Here is a 27,904-nt window from a genome sequence, read left to right as displayed (position 1 = left end):
GGGAATGTGGAAGGATGAGGCTCCCACCCACCGCAGTGCAGGGAGTGGGGGCGCCAGAGCCCGGGGGGACAGGTGTGGTGGGCCAGGGAGGCTGACTCAGTCCTGCTGAGGGCCCTTCAAAAAACAGAAAGAAAAGCTCCCAACCAAGTTCTCAGAAGGCAAACTAGGGTGGGCCAGTCTGAGTCATTACTTTTTAAGTGAAAAATGAATGGCTTGGAGTTACAGCGAAATCTGTCAAGAAATCACTCTAGATTTCTGGTTCTCAAAGATCAGTTATGCCCGTTGTTCTTCTGAGAGTATCAGCGTCCTTCCAAGAGTAAGAGGAACCCACAGGCAGATTACAGTTGGAACTTCCCCTAAATAAACTTAAGGTCATTTCAGAACGCGGCCTGCAGACCCGGGTTCGCGTAAGAACAGTAAACTGAGATGCCACAGAGGGTTTCCAACTAGGTTTTATTTTAGTTCCAATGTTATCGGCAACGATACAGGAGCAGTTCAGGCAAATATACCACCTTAAATACATCGGAGGAAAAACTCACTGTGTCAAGCACGTCTCACACTCCAGCAAATGAACGTAAAGACAGGGAACAAAGTTAGCAGCATGAAATTAAAGTGCTTTTTGCCACACTTCGGTCAGAGTCTTTCCCTCAGTGGGATAAATTTAATTTTACTCATTGTGTAAGAAACTCAAAATTCCATTCACTGCCCAGGGGCTACATTCAAAAAAATTCATGTTTAGTTATTCGAAATAAAAAAAATGATTCCCCCCAAAAAGCACAAAGTTCATTGGAATCTGTGACACTGATTTCTCCTGACACGCTGTGAAGTGACCACCATCTAGGCCTGGCAAAAAGCTCAGAACATCCTCCTGCCATGTGACCGTCGAGGCAACACCCACCACTTTGCCCCACACGCCGTCCGCTGAAGGTCTGAAAGGCAAGCAGGCACCTGGAGAAGAGGCCACCTGCGTGGCCACCCACCAGTGAGCAGAGGCCACCAACTCATTTCCCGGAAGCTGGAGGGCGGGGGGGCGGGAGGATTCAGGAGGACAGGCCCCACCTCTGTGCCAGAGCCCCACCTCTTTCTGGGAGAGAGAGCTTTCTGGTTTCTAGGAAGTTCTCCGACCTGAGCTGCAGAGGCTGCTTGCCCCAGTTAACGCCCTGGGGACAGGAACCTGCCCCCTCTTCAACCAGTAACGATCCCAAACTCAACAGGAAACATTTCTCAAAGTCCACACGAGGTTGATGAGGGGAAGAGGCTCTGGGGGTCAGGGAGGGCAGCTGCTGGGTTTCCCACGCTGTCTCTCGGCCAACTGCAGCCTCAGCGGCACAGGAGACTTAGTCAGGAGGACTGACTGGTGGCCAAGGGCAGCCTGGGCCAAGGCGGGGGGTGGGAACACCTCTTAAGGGGCATAACGGGGATGCGATCAAGCTAACCGTGCGAGCTCTCGGAGCCTGTGAGCCCCTCACAGGGCAAGGTCAAACAGCCCTGTTCTCCGTGGACTCCACATTCTCCAACCATCCCGGACGGGGCGCCCCCTCCCTCCGCCATCTTGCCTTCTGCTACATCCTCTAACGCTCTGGACCAACCCATCTATGACCAATAATAAAACCAGGCTACACAGGCTAAAGACTGAACACAGAACAAGGGACATAGTGAAGAGAAGGGAGGCCAAGCCCCTCCTCAACACGGTACCAGCTACCTGCTCTCTCCACACGCCCCTCCCCTCGGCCACCGACCCCACCCCGGCTTCTGCAACATCTTTCCCGCCCCCTCATGGCACAAGGCCCCCCCCTCGGCCTCCAACCCAATCTCTGCCTCCAAGACGTGTGGGAACCGCTCTGCCGATGCAGCGAAGCTCAGAAGCTGAAAAACCAAACTGACGCTCAGGCAGCAGCCCTTCCGGAAATGCGTTCCAGTGCGATCGGGGAAGAAATCCCACCCTCCCTCGGGCGACCCTTCTTTGTGAGCGTGGAGCGTGGAGCGGAGCGGACGTGTGGTCGGGGGTTAGCGTCGCTGGAGGACGGGGTCTGCCTGACGCCCTCGGAGGCGCCGACCGGGAGTCCCGCGGGGCCGGCGGATCCCGAGACCTTGTCAAGCACTCAAAAGAATCTCAGTCAAGTGCACCCGACAAAGCAAAGACTCGACTCCTCGGTACCATGCGGTCCACGGTCATGATCAAAAAAAAAAGTCTCCTTTAGGGGTACGAGCCTGAAGATCTTCCTGCAACGGCAGGCAAAGGGGGGGGAAACTAGCGTTTCAGGGGCTCAAAATGGTATGAGACGGGGGTGCTTTCGCTCTCAGGGTGGCAGCACCGGACGGGAGCTGCCCGGGGCCCCGGTGGGGGCCACACAGCACGGGCCCTCCCCAGGCGGGCTGCGGCGCCAGGCTGCCCACTATCTGCTGGGCTGCAGGTACTGGTGCGTGAACATGTTGAGCTCGCTGTCCAACCAGCCGGCTTTGTTCCTGCGGAGAAAGGGTTAATTTGTAGCGCTCACAGCTGCCGACAGGTGACACCGAGTGCTGTTCTAAGGACACTGGACTCATAGCCTCATTTACTCCTCTGATAACCCCCACTTTGCAGGTGAGAGAAAGAGACCCAGAGAACTTATGACATAACTTCCCACAATCACGATTCATCAGCCGTGGAGCCAAAAGTAAGGCCTGTCTGACATTCAAGCCCTATGTCCGCTTCACCTGACCACAGGCAGGCCCCTGCTGTCCGGAAGTCAGTTTTCCTGTCTGTCGGTGGGGGGTCGGGTTGCTGGATATGCGGCCCATACGGGCTCACCCCGTCCTTGTTGGCTATGAGCAGCAGAGGCATCGGCGACCACCCCCCCGCCCCCCGCCAAGGGGTCCTTGAAACTGACTCGCCCAGGGCAGTGGGCGGGGAGGGCACATCAGCCCGGGAAAGTCCACCGTTTGCCCAGGGGTTGGCACTGACGTCAGGGGCGGGAGCAGGAAGCGCAGGGTCCCCGGGTGCTGATGTTATCTCAGGCTGAGCGGGCTGAGGACCTTTGCGGAGCGCTTTCTGGTTCAGCTCTGTGGCTCTGTCATGAAATCTCGCTCCATTTTACAGACGAAAACAATGAGACTTAAGAAAGCTCGGTGATCCGCCCAAACACGAGTGCCTGGGCCAGAACCCAGGCCTCTGGCTCCTTAGATCGACCCCCCCCCCCCGGCAAAGCTTGGACAGAAGCTCCGACTTTCCACAGGGACCCCGCACGGACCTGGGTGCCAGTGGGGGCTCTGCCCGTCACCAGCTGCCTGACCAGCTTTCCGACGGGTAAAAATGCCGACGTGGCCCCTTCCCTGCGCCCAGAGAAATGGAGTAAAGCATGTGGCGGGTCCAGCCCGGAGACCCCGGTGCACAGTAGACAGAGAAAGACCACGAACGTGCGGAGTGTCCCGGGGTGCGGGAGCCACGCACACCTGGATCCTCTCCTCCCGGCCTCGCCACTGCCTGTGGGACCCCAGACAAGTTACTTAACTCCTGGAGGCTGCAATTTCCCCTTTTAGAAAACGGAGAGAGGTGACACGACCCTGCAGGGACACGGACGGGTGAGCGGCACGGCGCCCGTCAAGTGCCTGAGGTGCTGCTGAAGGAGAAGGTGCCCGTGAGCGGTCCCTTCACGGCTCCCTTCCGCCCGGCTCCTCCTCCGCCAAGGCCCCGACCGAGGGCGTCCGCAGGGCAGTAACTCTACATCCTGTCGAACGTCCAGCGCTGGCACCGTATCTGGCACCCAGCAGATGCAAACAGCTCACGCGGAGTGAAGTTCACGTCCACGCAAGACACAGACAAGCAGCCAAACACGGCTGCGCCCGGGCCGCACACCGGAGCCCACCGCCTCCGGCCTCCCAGGGCGACCTCACCTGAGCAGCTTTGCTTTGCTCTGAAGTGAATCGAGAACCTCGATTTTCTTGTTCATGGCGGCGATGTCCTGCTCCAGGTTCTCCCGGGTGACGTCAACTTGCTGGCACAGGTGGGCAAAGGTCCCAGACAGTTCCCTGAGTGGGAGAGAGTCGGGATCAACGGGGCCACGTGGCTGGTTTGCAGAACACGGGCACTGGCTAGATCCACCTGGTGCCCATCGGTCAGCCGCTGGCAGCTCTGCCCTGCCCCACGCCGGTGTGGCAGAATCTTCTCCGCCCGCTGCCCAGACCGAGGACGCCACACACGCTCAGCGTCACCACAGTGAGAGACCCAGGAGCACCCTGCCTGGGGCACAGCAGGCGGGGATTCAGATCCCAGCTCTGGCGCTAATCACCAAGTGGCAGGGGAAAAGGGACCGCCCCTCGAGCCTCGGTTTCCCCATCTGGAAAAAGGAGACGCCCGCACAAACAATGTCTACTTCAAAGGGTTCACAGAGAAAATGAAAAATTAGGTGCGAGCAAGGGGCCCAGCACGCAGCAGCGTGAGGAAGGCAGGCCGGCACTCCTCCCGCCCCGACTAGCCAGGCAAGCAGCCTGGCCCCCTCCTGCCCAAAGCCGTGCCAGGAAGACAGGGCCGGGTCTTAGAATTTCAAAGCTCTGCCTACAGACCTTGAAAAAACACTACAAGTGACGTCCCTCGTCCGCCCGCATCTCCCTCCCTTGGGGGAACAGAGGCCTAACTGGTCCCGGCCCCGGGCATAGGGTGTCCCCGGAAACAGCTTTCTCCCCATCCCTGGTCTCAGAGCCGACACTGCACGGCTGAAGGCCAGTGTCAGATGATGCTTGGGATCCAGCGGTTTCCGGGGCAGGTCCGAGGGAAGCCAGCGGGAAGTTCTGAAGCAAAGGAGCCGGCCCCGGCCCCGCGGTGGACTCACTGCTGGACTTGGTGGCTGCAGTTGGAGCCGGTGTAGCTGATGATGAGTTGTAACTTCTCGCTGGCATATTCTACGAACTGACGCTTGAAGGCCCTCTCCTTGGCCCTGGTGGTCCAGGTCAGACGCTCGTAGACATACAGGAGGCCATAGAGCCCGAAGGACAGGGCAATGAGCCGCCAGCCCACCGCCTTCCACACCTGCAGAGGCACAGCGATCAGCCGATGTGGACCCTCTGCCGCCCCCCTGCCTCTCCCAAGGGCCCCAAAGAGCCTTTGTGTCTCTCCTCAGAACGCCTCCTTCCACACCTCTTTGATCCCACGGAGGCCAGAAGGGCAGGAACCTAATTCAGAAACAGGGTAACTTAGCGTTGGTCACGCGAGAAGACTTGTGCTAGGAGGTGGGGGCAGGGGAGTGGCGGTTAGGGGAGTGTGGGGGGTAGGGGAGCGTTGGGAGTAGGGGAGGAGGCACTAGCACCAGAAGCATGGAACCAGACACGCAGAATCCCTAAGGACAAAAGCAGGTGCCCTAAAGTGACATTCCATCCTCAGGACACTGACGAGTAGAATTCCTCACGTCTTTCCTCAGAGGGTGGCTTCTGTCGCTCTGGTCCGTGACACTTTAGTTCGAGGCAGCGCGGTCACAAAAAGCACGGGACACGGAGCCAGAAATCAAGGCTTCAGTGCCACCTGCCGTCCTGGTTGAAACCCACGCCAAGTTCTTTACACACGTTCCTCCCAAAAGAGGCCTGATGGTCTCTCCAGGTCTCAGGGTTGTTTGGGTAAAATGGGCTATCTGACAGGGTCCCATGACCACCGAGTACCGGCGCCTCAGCTAACGACCCTCTGCCAGGTCACCGTCTGAAAAAAGCCACACGGCACGCCAAGTCTGTGGAGACGGAGAGCAAGGGGCCTCAGCTGTGTCCACCCCAGTCTTCCGAGCTGAGAGCACAATCCCCAGCAGTTTTGTCCCTGTCACATCTGCCACCACTCTACGGCTCGAACGACCACAGCAGAGAGAGCGAGCCCACATCCCCAGCAAACTCAGGGTGGAAGTGTCCTGGCCGCAGTGTGTCGTGCGTCAGGACGTGGGGAGTACCCCAGTCACCAAGAAGGCAGCCTGCGATCTCAGGCTTTGGAGTGGAAAGGAAAGGGCAAGAAAACCAGGAGACAGACACACAAGGGTTCAAGGCTCAGCCTGGTCTGTCTTAAACCCTTGCCAGTTTTGCTCTGGGCTTCCTCACCTCCTGGCCACGCCCACCTGTCTGGACTCCAGCTTTGTCACCTTCTCGGGTCCCTTCCCCGAAGCCTGTCACGTAGTAGAGGCCTTCAGGTCAGAGTTCCAATCCTAACTGTCTTTGGCAAGCCACCCAGACTTTCCTCCTCTGTCACACGGGAGCGGTGCCATCTGAACGTCACGTCAGCTGACACTTCAAGAAGTCAATGACTAACACGCCGAAGCTCAGGCTGAGGCCGCACAGCTCCCGAGGCCAGAGACCACCATGAGAAGCCGCCGGTGGGCATGAAAACGCCGCTGTGTGGACTCGGGGACCCTGACCAGCACCGTGCCCCTCGGGCCCCACCCGCCTGTCCTCCAGCCCCCACCCTTCCCGGGCAGGGCTGCCCACTGACCACGCCTCCGACAACGAGAATGCCCATGGAGGTCCTGGACGTCAGGGAGGCCAGGCCGGTGACCATGGAAACCATGAGCTCTTCCTGGGTGAGGGAGCCCTGCGGCAGCGGGGGCATGCTGGGGTTGGCTGGCGTCAGGGGGATGGGGCGCTGCACCTGAAAAGACACGACAGGAGGGGTAAGAAGAATGTGGCAGGTCTCTGGTTCAACAGAGTCCTCAGTGACCCTCAGGACCAGGGGTCCTGGGACAGGGACACAGAGCGGCTCTTCGGTTTCCAAAAAGGCAAAAAGAAAATTAAGCTTTGCGTGCAGCAAGGAAGGACTGAAGCTTTGTAACAGACCTGCCAGCCCCAAGGTGAGCACTGTGGGGACCCCACAAAATGCGAGCAGTGGCAGCCCCCAATGCCTCGGTACAATTCCCCCGAAGTGGGGGTGTGCACCAGGCTCAGTACACACGTGAGTTCGACAGGTAGAGACATGAGTGGTCTTAAAAATCTAAATTTTAAGGGCGCTTGGGTGACTCAGTCAGTTAAGCGTCCGACTTCAGCTCAGGTCATGATGTCACAGCACATGGGTTCAAGCCCCACGTCGGGCCCTGTGCCGACAGCTCAGAGCCTGGAGCCTGCTTCGGATCCTGTGTCTCCCTCTCTCTCTGCCCCTCCCCTGCTTCTGTGCATGCGTGCTCTCTCTCTCAAAAATAAAAATTTTTTTAAAAATCTAAATTCTAAAACGGTGGTATGTGGATAGACTTAAATCATCTATATTCACAAGCCACACGCTTCATTTGATATACGTTAGAAAAAAAACTCAGCTAACGTTTTTGATTCCGCAGATGTCGGTGCTTAAGTCAAGGCTACGTGGATTTGTGGCAAAAACCCGGACCGTGGTGTGGTAGCACACGTGCCGCGGCTGAAACCGCAGGGAACCCCCTGAGAATGGCTCCTAGGTCTGGAGACAGGTGCAGACTGACCTCTGGCGACACCCAAGGGTGCGGGACACTGCTTGCCTGGTCACTGTAGCCCATCAAGGCCCGGCGGCTGTTCTTGGGGCCCAGGAACCTATTCACCAGCATGGTCCACCCGAGTGAAAAATGGAACTCGATGTCCTCCTGGAAGTCAGCACACAGCTTGTCACAGTTCAGGTCGTAGCTGAGGGAGAAGCACTGCCGAGGGACCAGCATGTCTATCTGACTCCGCACAGACGCAGGAAGGAGGGGTTTCAAACCATCTGTCGGGAACACAAACGAGGGGAAAGCGCATCGGCTCGGCCCTGTGCCACAGCGGGGTCCAGCCTCGAAAGGGAGGCCGTGCCAGCCTCCGCCGAGGACGCGGACCGCTCTGCAGGAATGGCCTGTGGCGCCACAAGGGCCCCTCCCAAGAGGCAGGCCAGCTGGCCCCAGGGGTGTGTGGACCGAGGCTCCAACACCTGCTGACGTTTATGCCTCGGGTGAATTTAAGGACAGGCCAAACTCTCAGCCTGTGACAGTCCCGTGTGGTAACTCAAGCCGGCTCCCCGAGTCTGTGTGTGGAACACAGGCTCCACACACCCCAAGAACCTGAGGATACCGGACAGACTCATCGTCAAGAGTGACAGACAAGGAGAGGCCATTATTTCTGTGGACTGGTCTCCAAAGCTGACTGCTGGGCAACCCAAAGCCCCAGTCTCAAGTCCCCACTGACCTATCATGTCCTGCTGCATGGTTTGCAGAGAGCTGGTGATGGCTGTGGAGCAGCGGTCGGACATATTCCGGCCCAGTCCTTCCTCTATATGGCGGTGCAGTTCCTGCAACAGGGAGGCAGAGGTTCAGAGAGGCAACGCCCCCGTCAGGAGTTCGTTCTGGGGACCCAGGGGACAAGGAAGCCCGAGGCTGGTCAGCCCGCACCCAGCAGGTGACCGCGGAACGCGGAGTGGAGCCTGGGTCCTATCTCCCTGGCTGAGGGACCCTGACGCAGACCAGCAGGGGCCGAATCACTGTCACGTGGCAATTCCACCCAGCGGCCCAAGGGATTAAGGTGAGTCCCCGTGCAGAACACCTGCTGCTTAACGACTCACGTTCTTGTAGACCTTGAGGACCACTGGGGAAGGGTGGAAATCCATCTGGTATTCGTCCACCAGCACGGAGAGGCGCCTGATCTCCTCCGCCATCGCAGTGGACACCTGCGGGAGAGGGGCGCGTACCGTGAAGCATGGAGGGCGGGTGAGCCTGGTTCCCTCCTGCAGCACCAGGGGAGCCTAACGAGTCCTCGCAGACCGCACGAGCTTCCCCACAAGCCAGCGGTCTTCTCAGCTCCCCTACGGCAGGAAAGCTTTTGAGGGAGAAGGGATGTCCGAATGGCGGGCAAACGCTCCTCGGAGATGTGGAGGGGAGGCAGGCCCAGAGCACAGGGACTTGCCCAGGGTCACACGAGGGACCGGGGAGCCCAGGGGAGGCTATGCGCCCGCTCCAGTCCGGGCCACAGCTTCCTTCTGGAAGGCTGAGAAACCGCCAGCACCCTGGACACTCCTAGGCAGTCCAGGTCGCCCAGAGTGCTTCCTCCACGATCCTCACCTGCCTCTCCACCTCCTCCGTGATCTGTTTAATCCGCAGCTTATAGTCCTGCGCCAGGAGCTCCAGCTGCTTGTCAATAAACCTCAGCCGCTCTTGCCGTTCTTCCCGCATCTCCAGGCAGTAGACCCTGAGAGAAAGCGCGCTGGGCTCAGGAGCGGGTCCCCACCCGACCAAGCGGAGGAGCGAGGGGACGCCAGGAAGGCTGCACATGCCCCAGCTGGGGCCCCAGCAATGTCAGACGGTGCCCAGAAGCATGCTCTCCCCGTTCCCGAGCACCAGCCCTGTGCCCTGAGGTCTGCCAGCTGGGAAGAGGTGGTGGGGGACCAAGGAGGATGCTTGGGGAGGGGGGAGGGGGGGCGTTTAGAACAGATTCTGCTCATTAATCCGGGAAAAAAAAAGCTCAGCCTCACTAGTCATCGGGGAAATGAAATTAAAAAGAGGTACGACTCTACGCAGGCAGGAACCTGGCAAAAATCACCAAGTCTGAAGTGCCGGTAAGGCTCGGGGAATGCACAGTCCCAGCACGCACCGCGGGGGAACTGGGGACGTGTTCAGACGTTTCAGAGGGCATCAGAGGAAAACGCTAAAACTGAAAATGCACACACCCTAGGACGAAACAGTTCTGCCTCCAGGAGTTAATCTCCTAGACATACTCTTACAAATGTGCACAAGGGGCCACTTGAACCGGTGTCCTCTGCAACAGGGTTTGCAACAGAAAAGAATTAAATCTAAAAACTAATCCATTGGCCGGGGCACCTGGGTAGCTCGATCAGTTAAGCGTTCGACTCTTGGTTTCAGCTCAGGTCACGTTCCCAGAGTCGTGAGATCGAGCCCCATGTCTGGCTCTGTGCTGACAGCGCAGAGCCTGCTTGGGATTCTCTCTCTGCCCCTCCCCTGCTTGCACAGGTGTGCGTGCATATGCTCTCTCTCTCTCTCTCTCGCTCTCTCTCAAATAAATATCAAAAAATAAACAAAACTAAAAATCAACCCATGGGAAAATGAGGTATATTGTCAACGGGATGCTCTATCTCAGTTAATAGAAACACCAACTCTGTGTTACCAGCTCTGTGTTACCCGAAAGGGATAGGGAACAAAACCAAAGCCAAGTGGAAAGAAACACAAGGTGTCCTGACACGTTCAGTACGACACCCTGTCCACATGCCTGAGGCACATCCACAGCAGGATTATGTATTCTTCAGGATTTATGCAAAAGTACTTTCTAAATGGATGATGGGGCTACACACCAAATTCATGGCTGTCATTGCCTCTGAGGAGTGGGCAGGGTGACAGTGGGGGAGGGGCTGAAGACTCAAAGGGTATTTGATGTTTTTTGTTTTATTTCAACTTTAGGATAATATAAAGCAAACACTAAAGAAAGCAAGATGTTTTTACGTTATTCTCTGTATTTTCCCATATTTTAATTTCTATTAAAAACAAAACAAAACAACAACAACAAAAAACGGGCACCTGGGTGGCTCAGTCGGTTAAGCATCTGACTTCAGCTCAGGTCATGATCTCACGGTTCGTGAGTTCGAGCCCTGCATCGGGCTCTATGCTGACAACTCAGAGCCTGGATCCTGCTTTGGATCTGTGTCTCCCTCTCTCTCTGTCCCTTCCCTGCTCAAGCTCGCTCTCTCGCTCTCTCTCTCTCTCTCCTTCCCTCTCTCTCTCTCTCTCAAAAATAAACAAACATAAAAAAAAAAAAAGTTATTTTTAAAAAACTGTGCCCTGGGAGCACCTGGCTGGCTTAGTGCAGTGGAGCATGCGCCCTTGTTCCTGGGGACTGAGCTCAAGCTCCACGATGGGTGTAGAGATTACTTATAATAAAATAAAATCTTTAAAAAAACCAAATCCACGTCTCCTGCCTCTAGCTCTGAGAAACGCTGCCATGCTCAGTGTGGTGTCGGCTGAGGCCTCCAACATCGGGCTTGTGGGGCAACACTTCTAAGAACCACCACACAGACCACGTGGGATGACCAGATACCCACCCAATGGCCGTCCTCGCCAGGCTGCTCCCTGGGGATCTCACTAGTCCCGGTGGCACCGCAGAGACTCAGCTCTGCCGGCAAGTCCCCAGGCTGGGGTGAGTGATCCCTTCCCAGCCCTGCCCTCTGCGGGCACGCGGTGTCGGGTTCTTACCGCTGCTCCTGTGCCGCAACGTGCAGGGAGTCCATGATGAGACGCACCGCTTCCGCGATCTGCTTGGCCCGGACCGTGTGCTGCTCGAACTTGGTCTTCACCGCAGACTGGGAGATGCACTCCTGGAACAGACAAGAGGTGCTGAGGAAGGCGGAGGCCACTGGGGTCCACCAGCCCCAGGCGAGGCTCTGGCGTTCACTGCCAGGGTCATGGCTGGCGGGGGCCGGGGAGGCACAGAATAATCAAACGCTGGAATCAAAGGGCTCACCTCAAATCTCCTTTCAAAGTTCTGAAACTCAAACATCCTCACTTGAAAGCCTTCTGCAAGAGCGCCCCCTAGGAGAATTACACCATATTAGTCCGGAAACAACAGCAGAAGGAAATGGTAACATCGTCCAAAGCCAGCCGACGGGGCACTTGGCTTAAACACTGGCCGAGAAGCAAAGAGCTTCTCCCTCAAGGCTCTTCATCAGAGCCATCTTTACCGGCTGAGCACAAGCCAGATGTCTCAACCATCAGGGAAAAGGAAGTCTGTTCCATCGTACCTCCTTCAGGCATGCCCTGGGCCTTCTGGATCCTGGCGTTGAGCACCTCCTTGGCAGACACGAAGAAGATGCGGTCTCCAGCCTGGCCTCGGTCCACCACGCCCAGCTCATCCACCAGGAAGCTGGTACAACGTTCCATGTGCTGCCGCCGCACCTGAAGCCCAAGCAGATGGGTGGGTGTGACCAGGTGGGTGCCAGCGGCCCCTCCCAATGGAGCCCACAGCCCCGAACTGCCTCTCTTCTAAAGAAGAGGTAAGGTAGTCACATGGTTCAGTATTCCACAGGTACAAACACACACCTCCCACACACATGAGGAATCATCTCCCACTATCGCTGTTCTCTAGCCACCAAGTTCCCCAGAACCCACGTCATGGAGGTTTCTTGGGGCACAGGCTGCCACAAATATTTTATGCACATACAAGCAGAAATGCCTAGACCTGCCCCAAACTACCTCTTGTTAGAACCCACACGGCATCTCACTTTGGTGCCCACAAGGAAAGGAACCCGGAGCCAAGAAACCTAAACTTGGGCTTCACCCTGCCAAGCCGAGTCCTCCCAGGGCCTCGTTTATAAGATCAGTGGACGCCACCGGGAAATCCCTTCTAGCTCTGAAATCCTCAGGTTCTACTGGCAGGTGCTTTCCTCAAGTCGGCAGATTTCCTCCTTCCAAGAACTCTGTTACACGCATCTCAAAGACAAGGAGCTTCCCCATCACTGTCCAGCATCAGCCTGCGGGCCGCGCGCTTCATCGTCCCATGTTACCAGTCTGTTACTCCTTTTCCTTTCCTCTCGTGCAAAAAGGTAAAGAACTAGAGGATTTGCCAGTAAGAATCAATTATTCTTTGCTCCTCCCTGAAGCTTCTTTCCTGGACGTCTTCTGAAAGCTGAGCCTGTTCTATGACGAGTAACTCTTTAGGAACTGAAGTGAGCACTGGCCTCAAACAAGGGTGTGGTTGATGCGGTGGGGACGCTTTTCAGGCCTGGATGACAGCCTTTGGAAGAGTAGAGGGAGCAGGGGAAGTGAGCAGAAGTGAAGGGAGTGTTCCTAAAGCCCTCAGAAGACACCGCAGTGACCCCAGGGAACGCCTGGGAAACCTCTAGTGAAGAAGTCAGTCACGGGCCCAATGTGGCCGGAGAGCCCGCGGGGAGGCTCTGCGTGGACACGGTCCCAAAGTGACGACTAAAGAGCTACTCACCTCTTCCATGTACTCAGGCTCCGAGGCGGACGCGTCCCAGCGGTTGTTCAGGATGAAGATGTTCGGGCGGGACAGGCGCTCACTCACCTTGTGGAAGAACTGCTTCTCCTGACGGGGGACAAAGACCTCAGTACAGGAGGCGCTGTGCCGGCCAAGGTCGTCAGCCACACGCACCCCCTGCCCGCTCAGCTGGGGTCCAGGGGTGTGGGAAAAGGTGGAGGGGTTACCGTCTGCATCAGGGTGGACTCTGAGTTGGCCACCAACACAAACACGTCGGCGTCCAAGCAAAACTTGTCAATCCAGCTGTCCAGCTCTGTGGTGACGTCGATGCCAGGGCTAGAGGTGACGGGGTAAAGCATCATGAGGCACACAGACCTTGGGCCCTAGTCTTCCTGCTCTGCACAGACTTGAGGCAGCCAGGCAAAGGAGGAGGAAGTTACAGGTGTGAGAGAAATCGGGCCCGGCCTTTACTGGAGGGATAATTACTTTTCATTTCATATCCTTCCTGATAGTCTGAAAATATGTTTTGTGTTTTGTTCCACCCGTGTATCACTTTTATTAAAACAACGGTTTGGGGCGCCTGGGTGGCTCGGTCGGTTAGGCATCTGACTCTTGATCTCGGCTCAGGTCATGATCTCGTGGTTCAGGAGTTTGAGCCCCTCGCTGGCAGCATGGAGCTTGCTTGGGATTCTCTCTCTCCCCCCCTCTCTCTCCCCCTCCCCTGCTCTCTCTCTCTTTCTCTCTCCCCCTCAAAACAAACATTGAAAGAAAATAAAATCAAAACATTAAAAATAATGACTTGTGGGGCAACTGGGTGGCTCAGTCTGTTAAGTGTCCGACTTTGGCTCAAGTCATGATCTCACACCTGGTGAGTTCGAGCCCCACATTGGGCTCCGTGCTGACAGCTCAGAGCCTGGAGCCTGCTTCGGATTCGGTGTCTCCCTCTCTCTCTGCCCCTCCCCCGCTTGTACTCTGTCTCTCCCTCTCAAAAACAAACATTAAAAAAAATGTTTTTTAATAATGGTTTGTAATTTCGCTTTGCAGATACGCAATTAAGGTGAAATTTTATATTTCTGTGAGTCCAATAAGCACTACGGTACCGTACTTCTCAAGACAGTTATGACCTGCCCCAAAGTGTTCCTTCGAGAGAAATAAAATACCACACGGACCCCAACACCACAAGCTCCCGACCCTAATACACGCACCAACCTCGGGTTATAGCTGAGAACCTCCTCAACTTTTGGGCCTCCCTCCCATCTGTCTTTATGGATCGTCACTGGGACATTTCCAGGGCACTGATGCCAACGGCTACAGCAGCCAGACCCGGGGAAATCCAGGAGGCGGGAGGATTTGGCGGAGCCAGTAGGAAAGGCCGCACGAGAAGCAGAGCGCCAAACAGGCCCCAGGGGACCCTGGCTGGAGGGTGCAGAGGAAGGAACCCGGAGAGGCCCGGCGTGGACCTCCTACGGAGGCACCTTCCCTCTTACCTGTCCATCAGCACGAGGTCATCCTTCAGAAGTGGGCACTTGGAGTTGGGCCACATCACACTCACCAGGCTGCCAGCATGGAGCTGCTCGTCCTGGTGAAGGGCATGGGCCAGCTGGTTCACAGTCTGACGGGGGAGGAGGAAAAGAATGAAAGAAAGACCGGAGCTGAGGAAGACTCGCTGGCCACCAGCCCGCCCGTGCCGCCCGGCACGCGGGGCTCAGTGGCCCAGTGCTGCGGCCTGGTCTGCTTCCCCTCCTCCTTTCATTTCACACGGAAAAGCCAAGGGCCGGGCCGAGCCAATGAGAAACAACTACTCTTCACTCCTTTCAAAGGCTGCTTTCTTGGCTGTTGTCCTAAAGCTGCAGTTATTCTGCACTGATGAGTTCTCCACGCACCGAAAGGAGCTTCTGGCCCCAAACGAGAATGCCAGCGGCTCTCAGAAAAATAAAAACGGACCAGCCACGGGCTATTGACTGAGAACCACGGGACAAGTGCAGGAGTCGCCCTGTAGCAACAGCCCAGAAAACGAGGCACACGCACTCTTCTGAGCAAGGAGAAGAGCCACCGGCCTGCTTGGCAACACAGGAACTGGAGCCTCCTGACGCTCTTCAGACCCGCCCGGAAGCTCTCAAACCTGCCCAAGCTCAGCTCTGACAGGCCTTCCCATTTCCCACCGCACGGGCACCACCCTCTCCTTAGAGGTGCTGACTGCCCGGTCACAGTGGACGTCCCGGTTGGTCTACGCCCAGACTCGACCCGCCAGCACACCCCCCCCCCCCCCGGCACGGTCCCGCCACGGCACCCTCACCTTGACGCTCCTCTTCTCCTCCGAGCCCTCTGTGAGGAGGAAGGCCTCGTGACCGTCTGTGCCCTCTACCCGCAGGAAGCAGTTGGTGGTGTGGCCGATCCCCGAGGGCAGAACTTTGTCCCAGAGCATGGCATTGATCACCGTGCTCTTCCCGTTGCTCGTCCTGCGAGGACAACCGGCCGTCAGGGAGGCCACCCGTACCTGCCTTGCAGGCTTCCACACGGAAGCTGCCGGCCTGGGAGCCCGAGTCTCTGCAGTGGCACCAGGACCCAGACAGGGGGAGCGAGCACTCTGTGTTTATGCAAACGGATGGACAAACACCTCTGGCCTGTGCCCATGATGTGCTCCCAGGTCATCACTGCAAACCTACCCGCAGGGGCCACCCTAATCTTGGTAACTAGCGTGGTAATCTTTAACAGGGGTGCTAAGTGCATGCGATTGATTTACTAACCTTCCCTCTGTTACCTATTAATCCCACATTCCTCTCTAGAAGGAGAAGAGAGACTCCTCACGTGTCACAGGAGTCAGATCTCTTGCACAACCCTTGAGCACTGAAAGCTGCAAACAGGAGCCACTAAATCTGTACAGAATCGAAATGTTAAAGGCCCCTGCACCCCCTCACTGATGAACGACCCTCGTCCCTTTAAAACCCTCACTGGGGCGCCTGGGTGGCTCAGTCAGTTGAGCGTCTGACTTTGGCTCAGGTATCTCTCAGTCCGTGAGTTCGAGCCCTGCATCGGGCTCTGTGCTGACAGCTCGGAGCCCGGAGCCTGCTTCGGACTCTGTGTCTCCCCCTCTCTCTGCCTCTCCCCTGCTCATGCTCTGTCTGCATCTCAACAATAAATAAAAACATTAAAAAAAAAAAATTTAAAACCCTCATGGGGACACAGAAACTGACGAGTTGGCTATTGGGTAACAGTCCACCTTCCTCCCACGTGGCCAGCCTCCTAAATCAAGCGCATATTCCTTTCCTATCAATACTCATCTTTTCTAAGCTTACTTATATATTTTGAGAGAGAGAGAGAGAGAGAGAGGCAGAGAGAAAGGGAGAGAATCCCAAGCAGGCTCCACTCTGACAGCGCAGAGTCCAACGCGGGGCTCAAACCCCTGAACACCTAAGCCGAAATCAAGAGTCAGACGCTTCACCAACTGAGTCACCCAGGTACCCCTCAATACTCATCTCTCGAGTACTGGTCATTCGAAGGATGGGGAGCCGAACTTGGGATTCGGTAACCAAGTCACAGGCCATTAGGGGCAAGACTCAAGGCAGAGTGCCTATTCCTCAGGCCACTGCTGTGTGTATAGCATCCAACCTGTCCAGGTGTCTTTGTTCCCTTTATTAGATTCTAATCTTTCTAAAGATTAGACATAAGAAATACATTTGGTTTTTGTCCCGTTACTGGCAAGTGCTTCTAAAATCCTTGGAATTTTAGCAAGGGGAGTGTCTTTTGTCATTCACAGGAGCCCCTTTTGAGCACACCTGTCTATGCTAATGAGGGGACGGAGGTTGGGGCCCCTACTCTCAAAATGGGCTGGTCACCAGAAAGACCAAGCGATTAGAGAGTTAGGACTTTCAGCCCCACCCACCTACTTCAGGAAAGAGGAAGGGCCTGTGGATTAAACTCCATAAAAATCTTGAACAATGAGGTCTGATGAGCTTCCGGGTTGACGAAGACATCCATAAGCCTGGAGGGTAGCGCTTCTGGCCCTCACCCTGTGCCCCTCTTCACCTGCTGGTTCTTCTGTATCCTTTACACCAAAACAGTAAGTGTGAGTCACTGTTTCCCCAGCTCTGTGAGCAGCTCCAGCTAATTAGCCAAACTTGAGGAGGAGTCATGGGAACCTCCATGTCACTGCCAGTGACTGCCAGTCACTCCAAAGCACAGATTTCCGAATGGCATCTGAAACGAGGCCCGTCTTGGGGGACTGGGCCTTTAACCTGCAGGATCTAATGCTCCCTCCGGGTAGACAGTGTCAGAGCTGGGTTCAGTCTGCAGGACGTGCAGGGTCTGCTGAGAACTGGAGAACCTCTAGTGTCCACTAGACCTCAAAGTGTAACAAGGAGATGTGATGGCTAAAACTGTAAAACTCTTGGAAGAAAACAGAAGAAAAGCCTCACGACATTGGATTTAGCAATTCCTTGGACAGGACAGCAAAAGTCTGATGGACTTATTCCTACAGAAGTAGGAATAAACTTAATTGGGCTATATCCAAATGAAACACTTCTGGGCATCAAAGCACACAGCCAACCGAGTGAAAAGGCAACGCACAGAACGGGAGGACACATCTACAATCATGTATCCAGTAAGGGGTTAATATGCAGGCTATATACAGAACTCTCACACCTCACAAAAACCCCACAAACAACCCCATCTAAAAATGGACAGTGGACCGGCACAGACATTTCTCCAAAGAAGATACACAAATGGCCGAGAAGCACATTAGAAGATGCTAGGCATCACTAATTAATAGAGAAATGCAAATCAAAACCACGATGAGATTCCACCTCACACCCATGAGGAGGAGCCCCGTGCACTCCCGGGGGGGTTGGAAACCGGTGCGGTCGCTGAGGACAACAACACGGTGGTTCCTCAAAAAATTAAAAATGAAACTACCATACGATCTAGGAATTCTATTTCTGGGCATGTACCCAGAGCACTGGAAGGTCTCGAACAGATATCTGTACACCCACGTTCATACAGCATTCTTCACAACAGCCAAGAAGTAAAAACAACCTAAGTGTTCGTTCTGGATGAACGGATAAACAAGATACGGTCTATACACACGGTGGCATGTTATTCAGCCTGAAAAAGGAAGGCCATCCCGAAGCGCACAACAGAGGGGACCTGGGGACATTATGCTAAATGGAAGAGGTCAGTCACAAAGGGACAGACACCGTACGATTCCACTTATTGGCGGTTCCTCGAAGAGTCAAATCCATAGAGACAGAAAGCAAAGCAGTGGCTGCCAGAGGTTGGGGCAGGGGTGGGGGTTCCGGGAGGACAAAAGCGAGTGTTTCATGGGGATAGAGTTTCAGTTTCTCAAGATGAAGAAGTTCTCGAGATGGACGGTGGTGATGACTGCACAACAGCGTGAACATAGTAAATACTACCAGACTGTAGACTTAAGAGCAATCGTGACAATGGGGTACTCAGACTGCGAGGCTGCACAAGCGCCCCCCTCCCCCCCAGGCAGGAAGAAGGTGTGACAGCTTCACAGACTCACCGGCCAAAAAAAGCCACTTTCATGTGCCGCCGGGCCAACACCTCACTGATGCCCCTCACTTTGGACAGGTAGCCTTTGACGTCCACGACCTGTTCTTCTGTCGTAACGGGGTCCAGTTCCGCATTCCTGTAGGTGTCTGGAGGTGGAGACGGAACATGGGTCACCACTCTGTCCGCGGGGGACAGAGGCCCTGGCCGCAGCTCCCCGCCGCTGCCCGCTGAAGAGCAACCTCCCTGCTGGGGGCCGCAGCGCAGACACCCGGGCTCCAGAGCAAGGAAGTACTGCTTTGCCACCTCTTCCCAGCTGTGCGACCTCAGGCGACGGAGCCCAGTCTCAGACTCCCGACTCTCACAACAAAGAGCAGTGCCCACCTCTTGCGACTGCCGCAAGGATGAATGAACGACGTCCATTTGAGCACTACAATGTTCCCTGCCGTCACTTCCAGGCGTTTTACTTACCAAACAGTGTTCCCTACACACCAGGCACTGCTCTGATCACCTTTCAAACACAGTCTCACCCCATCCTCGTCATTTACCTGCCCCACACTCGGAGCCAGGACGGGACCCTGTGCACCTTCATGAGGCCCTTCCTGACCGGCCCTGCCTACTGCTCCAGCAGGGCCTCCTGCCAGCCCCATCCTGCACGGCCCGTCCCCACCCTCGCCATGCTGCCTCCAGTTACTCTGGGCTTTGCTCAGTGCACCCCCCCCCCCCCCCCCCCCCCCGCCGATGCACAGAGGCGCTGCCTTGGGGGGCTCTGGCTCACTCCCACTTAGGCCTCGTCTAGCATGGACCGCACAGCCCCCGGAAGCCTTCCCTGACTCCCCCAACCCGAGTGAGAGCCCCCCGTTTGTGCTCCCAAAGCACCCTGTACTTCAGCGCTCACCTCACCATGGTGTGACCGTCTAGTTCAAGTGCATCATCTCCCACACGAAAGCCAAACCGTGCGGTCCCCGCACTCAGCAGGTGCACCACAATTGCTAAGCCAGTGGGGACTGGGATCACTGCACTGCTTTCTCCCAGTGGCTCTGACAGGCAGATAGGCAACGGATGACAGAAGCAAATGAGCAAGGTCCGGCCCCACCCCATCTAGTCTTGTACCAGGAAGGCGTGTCAGCTGGCGGAGTACACGGGCGCCTGGTCCCTCGGCACACGCTCGCGGCAACGGACTAAATGTTTATGCCCCCACGACGTGATGGGTCATGAGGGTGCAGCCCTCATGACTAAGATTAGTGCCGTTATCAGAGACCCGGAGAGCTAGCTAACTCCTGCCGTGTGCTTACCTGGGATGTTACACAGGAAACGACAGCAATCCAGGAAGCTGGCCCTCACTAGACACCCAATCTGCTAGAGTCCGGACTCTGAACTTCCAGCCTCCAGAACCGTGACAAGTGAGCTCCTGTTGTTCATAAGCTACCCAGCGTGTGATATTTCTGCTACGGCAACCCGAGACGACGAGGGTACTGGTGACCACAGGCGGCATTCAGAGACCACCGGGTGAGTCTCCCCTGCATGATGCCACGAGGGGAAGTGACCAAACCGCCAAGGCCTCCCAGGTCCCCTGGTCACCGCAGTCTCAGACCCATCACCCCTCCTCCTTCATAGGGGCACATGGGCGTGGCTTCTGCAACGCTCCTGAAAGGAGCTGGGCTCTCGAGCGAGTGGCCACATTTAAAAGAAACAGCCAGAAGACTGACCAGGCGGCCACCATCCCTGCCCCTAGCCAGGGCAGGCCCAAACACATACCCAGAGCACTCCAGCTCTTTCCCCTGCGGCCCACCAACAGGACAGGCCTCCTAGTCTCACAAGAACAAGAACCAAAACAGCCATTCCTAATGCCAGCGCACAGACCCCTTCATTAAGCACGTGTTCGTCCACGGCACCATCAAAGTGAGTGAGTCAGAGCATCACAGACGGTCAGCCGGAGCTCTGGAAGGAGTGACTTGGTCTGCCCCATCTCTGCGTGCACAGAGCCAGGTGCACCCGAGTTACTGCCAAACAAACGGGTCGTGAACTGGAATAACTTCAGCTACCAGTCTTCTAACTGTAAAACTCGGATTTTCACGTTAACAAGTATGTGGGGACCACCTTCTCTTGCATCAAGCACCACGCCAGGGGCAGGGCAGAGAGTCCGTTCTCAGTCTTGGTTTGCTCAGGCTGTTCCAATGAAACCGCACAGACTAGGCGGGTCATACACAACAGACACGTACTGTTCCCAGTTCTGAACTGGAAGGCTCAGATCAGGACGCTGGCCCGGTTAGGGGAGGGCTCTCTCCCAGGTCACAGGTTTCTCACTGTATCCTCACGTGGCAGAAGGGGGCCAGGGAGCTTGGTGGGGTCTCTCGTAAGGGCACTAATCTCCTTCATGAATGCTCCCCCATCGTGACCTAATCACCTCCCAAAGGTCCCACCTGTGAACCCCATCACATTGGGTCTTAGGGTTCCAACATGAGAATGTGGGGGAATGCAAACATTCAGACCACAGTACTGAAAACATTCCCTCTCTCTAAAGGGAGCCTTAAGAAGGAGCCTGTCACATAAACCAACCCGAAGCCAAGCCACGCTAGTGGAAAGCAGACGGTGAAGCATGTCCCTGGGGCGTTTCCACTGAACATGGAGAGCTCTGCGGACTAGAATTTAAAAAGCCCTGGTCTCGCTTGAGCGCCTCTTTCACAAACAAGGAAACCAAGGGCAGATGAGACTCAGCTACTGGGTCTGGATGGACAATCCCAGACACAGGAGCTAACGTATACCTTCTAGAGAGGGAGCCTCAGAAAACCAGAGGCTGGGGTTGGCAATCGACTGAGCGGGCCCTGGGAACCTGTCCTCCTCTGCTGATAGAGCAGGCACCAGGGGCTGGGCTCAAATTAGTAACTAGTGGAAAAGGTGCCAGTGACGCAAGTTTCCTTTCCACAGCCCCGCTGACTAAAAATATCAGAGAAAGAACACCCTGGTCAGGGACAACCAATACCCGCACAGTCAGGCTGAGGAAAACACCTGGGCTTAGGAGTCAGAGATACCTGGTAGAGCCCTGCTGTGTCACTTACAAGATATCGAGCAAATCTCAAAACCTCCATCTGCTTGTCTTCTACGTGGGACTGAGATTCACCCACCCCTCACGATTAAATGATACAGAATACACAGAATTCTTACATGACAGGTCTCTAGTTTTCCTGGTCCGATCTCCCTGGAGCCCAATTCCACATGATTCCCAAAGCACAACACTGCTGAAGGTGACAACCTACCTGGGGATGAGCTCCCCAGGAGCAAGGCTCTACCTCCCCTCCCCTCTATCCTCCCACCTACATATGGAAACTGACAGGTGTGGGCCCGGCTGAGCAGGCCGCCTGTCTCACCTTCAAGGAAGGTGGCGCTCTCTTGGATGTAGGCCCCCAGTTGCTCAAAAATGCCATTGATCTTCTTCTTGGCAGTGACAAAGTGCTTGAGTGGGGAAGCATTCACCTCAGCCATGTGTCTCTTGTCCTTCTTGACTGTAACAATGGAGTTGCACCGAGAGAAAAGCAGGGACATCGCGCTGCAAGAAAAGACAACGTGAGTGAACCCATGAATGCCCAGTTTAGACGTTCTGCTAGGGCTGTGGCGGGGTGCCGTGGGGGGCCTGGGGCTAGCCCTGGGGGCCATCAAGAACACGGGCCCTCCAGGACTAGATCCAGGATGGTAAGGTAAGACTGGCGTCCTCAAGAGTAGGAAGGGACCGCCGAGGACGTGTGGGCACCCAGACAGCTGGAGCCAGGGCTCTGGGTTTAGGCCTTGCGCTGGCTGATCCCCGCCTGTGGAAGAGCAGCAGACCCAGCCTTGATTCCCAGGGAATCAGGCCGGGATCACGAGGGGACACATGAGAAGCCCTCCTCTCGGTCTCAGGCAGAAAAGTGTGACAGAAACCTACTTCTTTCCTACATATCACCCACCTAAGAAAAAGCACGGATGACTGAAAGCAGTGAAAACAAAGTGATGTTCAAAGTCAGTGACCCCCGCCACCCTCCCCTGGCCACTCTGCTATCCAGGTCACGACGGCCATAATCCTGAATGGGTTTTTTGTTTGTATTGGTGGTGGTCGGGGGTGGACAAGGAAGGGTGGTACTCAAGCGAGAGGTCTGCATCCACTCTTTACTTAAAAACACTTATTGGTCTCTTTCACTGCAAGTGTGTGCACTGTAGAAAATGCGGGAACTGAAGGGAAAATCCATAACCCCCCTCCTGTGATAACACTATTAATACCTGTCTATCAGCAGTCTGTTTTGGGGTAGATAGCTCTCTTGCCCTCGATCGTTACAACCTATATTTTCCAAATAGCAGTAACAAACTAGGGGCCGTGAGGCTGAGTTCCAAAGCCTTAGAAATTTTTGCTCAAAGTCAAAAGCGGCAGATAGAGCAGAGAAGGTGGCATCCAGATGTGGCTGGAGATCTCTGGTCCCATAAGTGCACTGCCCCTGAGTTCCCATCATGCACAGAGCTATTTCCCCAGCAGGGCCCTCAGATCCTGGATGTCAAAGGACAAAGGCCCCTCCAACCCCACACAGCTGCGTGTGCCTGGTTCTGCGTCTCCAACACCCAGCAAATTCTCCCTCCCAGGCCACCCTAATCATAGCAACATGGGCTCTCCATGGGAGCCAGCACTCAGCACTCGCTGCATCTGGGAAATGAGAAAGCTCATGAGGGAACATACACCAGAAACTTCCCAAGCGTGCCAAAAGGTACTGAACAAGTTACTGAGAAGCAGAAAGAACATCCAGAGAAAGTGCACAGTGACTGAAAACTGGTTCTCAGGATCTAATCATCCCAAAGAGTGGGCAGACAGACAGACACACAGGGAAATATCAACCCACATGTTTTGCATAACTTACAAATTACTTTGTTAATGATTTCTAGGGAGATAAGAAAGACAAGTAACTGTCCATTTCTACCTTCCTCCTCCTTAAATCGCTACAGCTGTGCACTTTTCTTAGCCTGGGGGTCAAGGCGTCAAGGAATTTTGAGGCAACAGAACCCTGAGAAGGGGAATTGGGAAGAAAGCACCCCTGCCTCCTCCAGAGCAGAAGAGGCACTGGGATCAGGCTTCACGTGGCCCAGCAGGTTAAGACTCTAGGAGAACGGGGGATGAGTGCAAAAAGAGAAAAGCATCAAAAGGAAACGGAAAGGGATCTGGATGGAGCGTGACACGGCTGTAGGGGACAGAACCAGAGCTGGGTTCAAACCGTACTCTTTCTGGGCCAAGTAAACTTGAGCAAGTTATTTAACCTCAGAGCCTTGAATCCTTCATGTGCAGGACAAGAGTGATGCCACACAGATGGAGAAGGCTCAGGCTGACACAGGACAAACTTAAAGGTGATTTTATGGGGGCGCCTGGGTGGCTCAGTTGGTTGGGTGTCTGACTTCGGCTCAGGTCATGATCTCGCGCTCCGTGAGTTCGAGCCCCGCATCGGGCTCTGGGCTGAGAGCTCAGAGCCTGGAGCCTGTTTCGGATTCTGTGTCTCCCTCTCTCTCTGCCCCTCCCCTGCTCATGCTCTGTCTCTCTCTGTCTCAAAAATAAATAAATGTTAAAAAAATAAATAAAAATAAAATAAAATTAAAAAAAGGTGATTTTATGTGTTATGAAGTAACAACAATGATAAACTCCACCAGCAAGATCGGGCAACTCTCCCCTCCAACACCCAGCCTTCAGGGAAGGGCAGAGACGACTCCACCAACACATCCTCGGCTCCCCCTCCCCCACCGTCACGGGGAACCCAGTGAACAGGTCTGCTCAGGGCTGAGGAACAGCAGGGCCCACCCCCAGAAGTGACTTGCTTGCAGGCAGAAAGCTCCCTGAGATCAGTGGGGCTCTTAGAAGCATGTGCTTTCAAGTTCTGGTCATTGTTTGCCAGCCCAAAGGATCCGAAACCAAAAGTGCTAGTGTTCGCTAAGTGCAAGATTCAAAGGCACGCACGCTAGGAAAAGCTTAGCGGTTCAAGGTTACGAGACAGACGTGCTCGGAGTTGCCAGGCCAGGACCTGACCTGCTCTCACCATCCCCCAGCCTGCAGCCGCATGCCCCAGCCCTCTCAGGGATCCTCCCTCCAACCCATCCAAACTGCCTGATTTCTCTGGCTCAGTTAACCCCCAAGCTGAGGTTCCCTGTTTGTGTTGTACGTGCGGCTTCCGGCCTGGTATCCTCTTTTCTTTTTCACCCATTTGGGACACTCCTACTGTCCTTCTAGACCCAACCGTAGCGTCACCCCTCCGTGAAGCCTTCCCTGACGTCTCCAAGGAGGACACGCAACCTTATGGTTTTTAAATCCCCGTCTCCTCGTCTAGTCTGTGACCTTCCAGAAAGATCGCTGGACACAGAGTCGTGACCTGTTTCCAGGTCTACTTTCCTCCTCCACAACTGTGAGAGACACGGATGAGTTAGCGAATGCCCCTTCACGAGAGTGCCTTCTTCCCCTTCCATCCCTAGAATACACACATCTACTTTTTTTTCTTAAAAAGCAGCTTCGGGCTAAGCATCTGTTTCTTAGTGTTTGGAGCTCACGGAATCAAGAGAGTTGACCAAACCTTTCAGATCCCAGGATCTGATCCTTCAAAGAGCAAGTTGGACATACATATGTGCACAAATGGACCCAAGTTACGGAACACACACAAACAAGCCAAGATGGGGGAGGGGGGGAGAGGAAGGCCCACTATCTCAGGGCTTCGCCTGCTGGCTGCCTACTCTAACAGAGTGGTAGGAAGCAGCTGGGATCCTGTTCCTCCTCTGGAAAGCCCTGATAGTCCCTACTTCACCACAGAGCTCACTGCAGGCATGCAGGTCCAGTCCCCTGGGCACAGCTAGGTTAGAGTGGCTCTGATACCAGCTACACACTAAGTGGCATGCTTCAAGCTGGGGTGACAGGCGCAAAGTGCTCTTCAAGTCAGGGTTTCAGATAGTTCAGGACAGCATTTCCCAAAGTGCGGGCACTACAGAAATATAGTGCACCCAATGCTCCATGTAAAAAGGGATCCACAGTAGACAAAATTTCTAAAACACTATATGCCACGGTCATCCTCCATCAGAGCACATGACCAAAGCAAAGACTCTGGAAAAAGGCCTGTTCTAAAAACACTAGCTGAATTGTATTTAATGCAGCATTTCACAAACGTATCTAAACAAGATGTTCTGCTACGTAACGTTTTTTAAAATCCTGAGGAACATCCTTCAGGGAAAGCCTCATTCATCCTGGTCTCCCTCTCCCACCCCAAAAAAGTGCTAGGGGCACAGTATTAACAGATAGTAACCTAAGACCAGAACCAAACCCAATTCCAAACCGAAAAAAAGCTTTGCCTCAACCCAGGCTATTTATTAGTTAAGGAGTATTAGATGCCTCGCACGTGAAAACAGCAGTAGAGAATTCACCGCATGGTGTGTTTGGATCCCAAGCACAGTCCCTAAATCCACACCACCTCCTTACCCAGTTTTATGCACAGCAACTCCTAGCAGGGAAAATAAAATAGGTCCACGGATCGTCTGCTGGCACAACTGGAACAGAGGAGAAGCTGAGAAATTGAAACAAAAGAGTATACAGGGTAAAAGGGGCAGAGTAGACTCTCAGAAGAGCTGTGATAAGGAGCCAGTCTCTGCTGGGCAGAGACAGGGAGGGAGGAGCCAGCAGAGCAGAGAACAAGGGAGACAGAGAATAATTCTTCGGGGAGCCCAAAGATTCCAGCCACCTTCTGAACTGTCAACCTTTAAATAGGCTCTCTCTGCCAACAGTGAAAACCATGGAAACAGAAAGGACATACATACAGTTTTTTTCAGCACAGACTGGAAAACTCCAGCTCTGAGCAAAGATGACATCCCATCCATGACACTTGCCACTGGACAGCCAGCAGAACATACCCCTTTCCACTCAACCCAGATCCAGGGTGCCAGACGTCCCAGCTACCACTTACTTTTTGGATGGTAAGAGACCTTCACAGGCTGGGCATCATGGGCATGGCTGGTGTCAAAAAGACGAAAAGAATCTGAATTCTCCTCTGTCCTGTCTCAGGTTGAGGTTGGCTATTGATTGTGTTGACTCCACCAATTCCAACTTACTGGGGGAAAAAAAGGGACATGTCAACAAGCAGAAAAAAAAAAAAAGGGCGCAAAACACGTTTAACCAGGTTTAAAGCCAAACAAACTCATCCCTGAGGGAAGCTTAGTCATTGCCCCATACTCGGATGGTATGTGAGGAAGTGCCCTGGGGGAAAACACAACACACAGGTGTGGGGACAATCGTGGGGACACACAAACATGTGCTGGTGAGAAGCAGGAGCCCTGGTAAAGACAGGTCCGTGTCCAGAGAGGTGAGAGGAGAGGAGGTAGCAGACCAGGACAAGGACTGGTCTTGAGGATTGTGGAACTGAGGACTAGAGATGAGTGGGTGGGGGTGGAGGAGAAGTAAAAGTGGAACTTATTGAAAGACCGTGTGTGCTACATGCTGTAAAATATATCTGACTTAATTTTTAATTCTATGGGGCAAACAGAGGCTTGGGATACTTAAAAGATTTGTAGACTGCTAATAAGTGGCCAAGCTAGGAACTGAGATACCACCTCCCTTTGACTCCAAAGCACACTTGTTTTTAACTTCGTGGATCTGCCTCACTCCACCCTTCCGGGTGGGAAGGGTGATAATCAGAGGCCTTTCTGGGAGGAAGAAAAGAGAGACGATGGAGAAATTGAAGAAACAGGGCAACGAAAGATTACAATAGAGGATGGGCAGTTTAGGCTTCACGCATCCAAACAGTAAATTATTCCGCATCGTCTGTGTGCCTGTGTGCATGCTAGGCGCTGAAGTTAGGGATGGGTAAATCAGTACCTGCCCTCAAGGGGCTTACCTTCAGGTGAGAAGTCAAACAAGAAAATAGGTGACTGCACCTGAGCGCAGAAAGTGCCCAAAGTGGGAGAGGGCAGGGCGCCACAGTGGTCAACGTGGGCACTTATCTTGTGCTGAGTAAATGCTGGCAAATATAGAAGACTGGATACGAAAGGAAGAAAGGGCTGGGGTGGAATGGGGCCGCGAAGGTGGGAAGGCTGGGGGAGACGAGGAACCTCAAGGAACCCCACCCCCAGTCCAGACACCCACGTCCCGCCCCCTCCTCTCAGGGCCGCGGAGGGCCCCGCAGCGAGGCCGGGGCGTGGAGACGCCCGCCTGCCCGGATCCCGAGTTCCCGGGGCTCCAGCGTCCCACCGGTCCCCGCCGGGCTGCTCAGGACTCGCCGGGCTGGGCTGGGCGGGTCCCCACCCCTCCGGCGCGCTCGCCCTCTCACCTTCACCTTCCCGGCCTCGCGGCGGCCATCATGCCCCTAACGTCACCAGACGGCGCCACCCCGGAGAGAGGCGGGAGGAGGAGGGAGGTCGCGCACGTCACTAGCCGCCGCACGTTTGCCGCCCTGGCCCTGATCAATCGGTGGACTCCGAGCTCAGGCGGTTAGACCCTATCACTCCTTACGGGTCAGGGGGTCTGCCGGCTGAGAGCCCCGAGAGGCGGCTCAGCGGGCTC

At 54.9% G+C, this 27,904-nt stretch overlaps 1 protein-coding gene across 3 annotated transcripts; it reads right to left on the bottom strand.

Annotated features, from left to right (window-relative positions):
* Positions 1-434: 434 nt before the first annotated feature.
* On the bottom strand, positions 435-27,904 carry MFN2 (mitofusin 2). 3 transcript variants are annotated; one of them, XM_042995119.1, is made up of 19 exons: positions 27,672-27,904; positions 26,313-26,456; positions 21,741-21,919; positions 18,386-18,521; positions 15,161-15,323; positions 14,352-14,476; positions 13,092-13,200; positions 12,865-12,972; positions 11,669-11,822; positions 11,392-11,459; positions 11,124-11,245; positions 8,985-9,111; positions 8,489-8,593; positions 8,116-8,218; positions 7,443-7,663; positions 6,437-6,592; positions 4,809-5,005; positions 3,874-4,008; positions 435-2,466 (listed from the first exon to the last, which is right to left on the bottom strand). In XM_042995119.1, exons 3-19 carry the CDS (start codon positions 21,913-21,915, stop codon positions 2,397-2,399), a joined length of 2,274 nt encoding a protein of 757 aa, XP_042851053.1. In that variant the 5' UTR covers positions 21,916-21,919; positions 26,313-26,456; positions 27,672-27,904; the 3' UTR covers positions 435-2,396. The 3 variants fall into 3 exon arrangements, with proteins under 3 accessions (XP_042851053.1, XP_042851054.1, XP_007083867.1); XM_042995120.1 differs by having other exon boundaries at positions 26,313-26,452; XM_007083805.3 differs by lacking the exons at positions 26,313-26,456; positions 27,672-27,904 and adding an exon at positions 25,832-26,272.

The sequence above is a fragment of the Panthera tigris genome, chromosome C1 (assembly GCF_018350195.1).
Source record: "Panthera tigris isolate Pti1 chromosome C1, P.tigris_Pti1_mat1.1, whole genome shotgun sequence".
Lineage (NCBI taxonomy): Eukaryota > Metazoa > Chordata > Mammalia > Carnivora > Felidae > Panthera > Panthera tigris.
The sequence above is the reverse complement of the archived record's forward strand: the minus strand, read 5'-3'. Positions and strand labels throughout refer to the sequence as shown.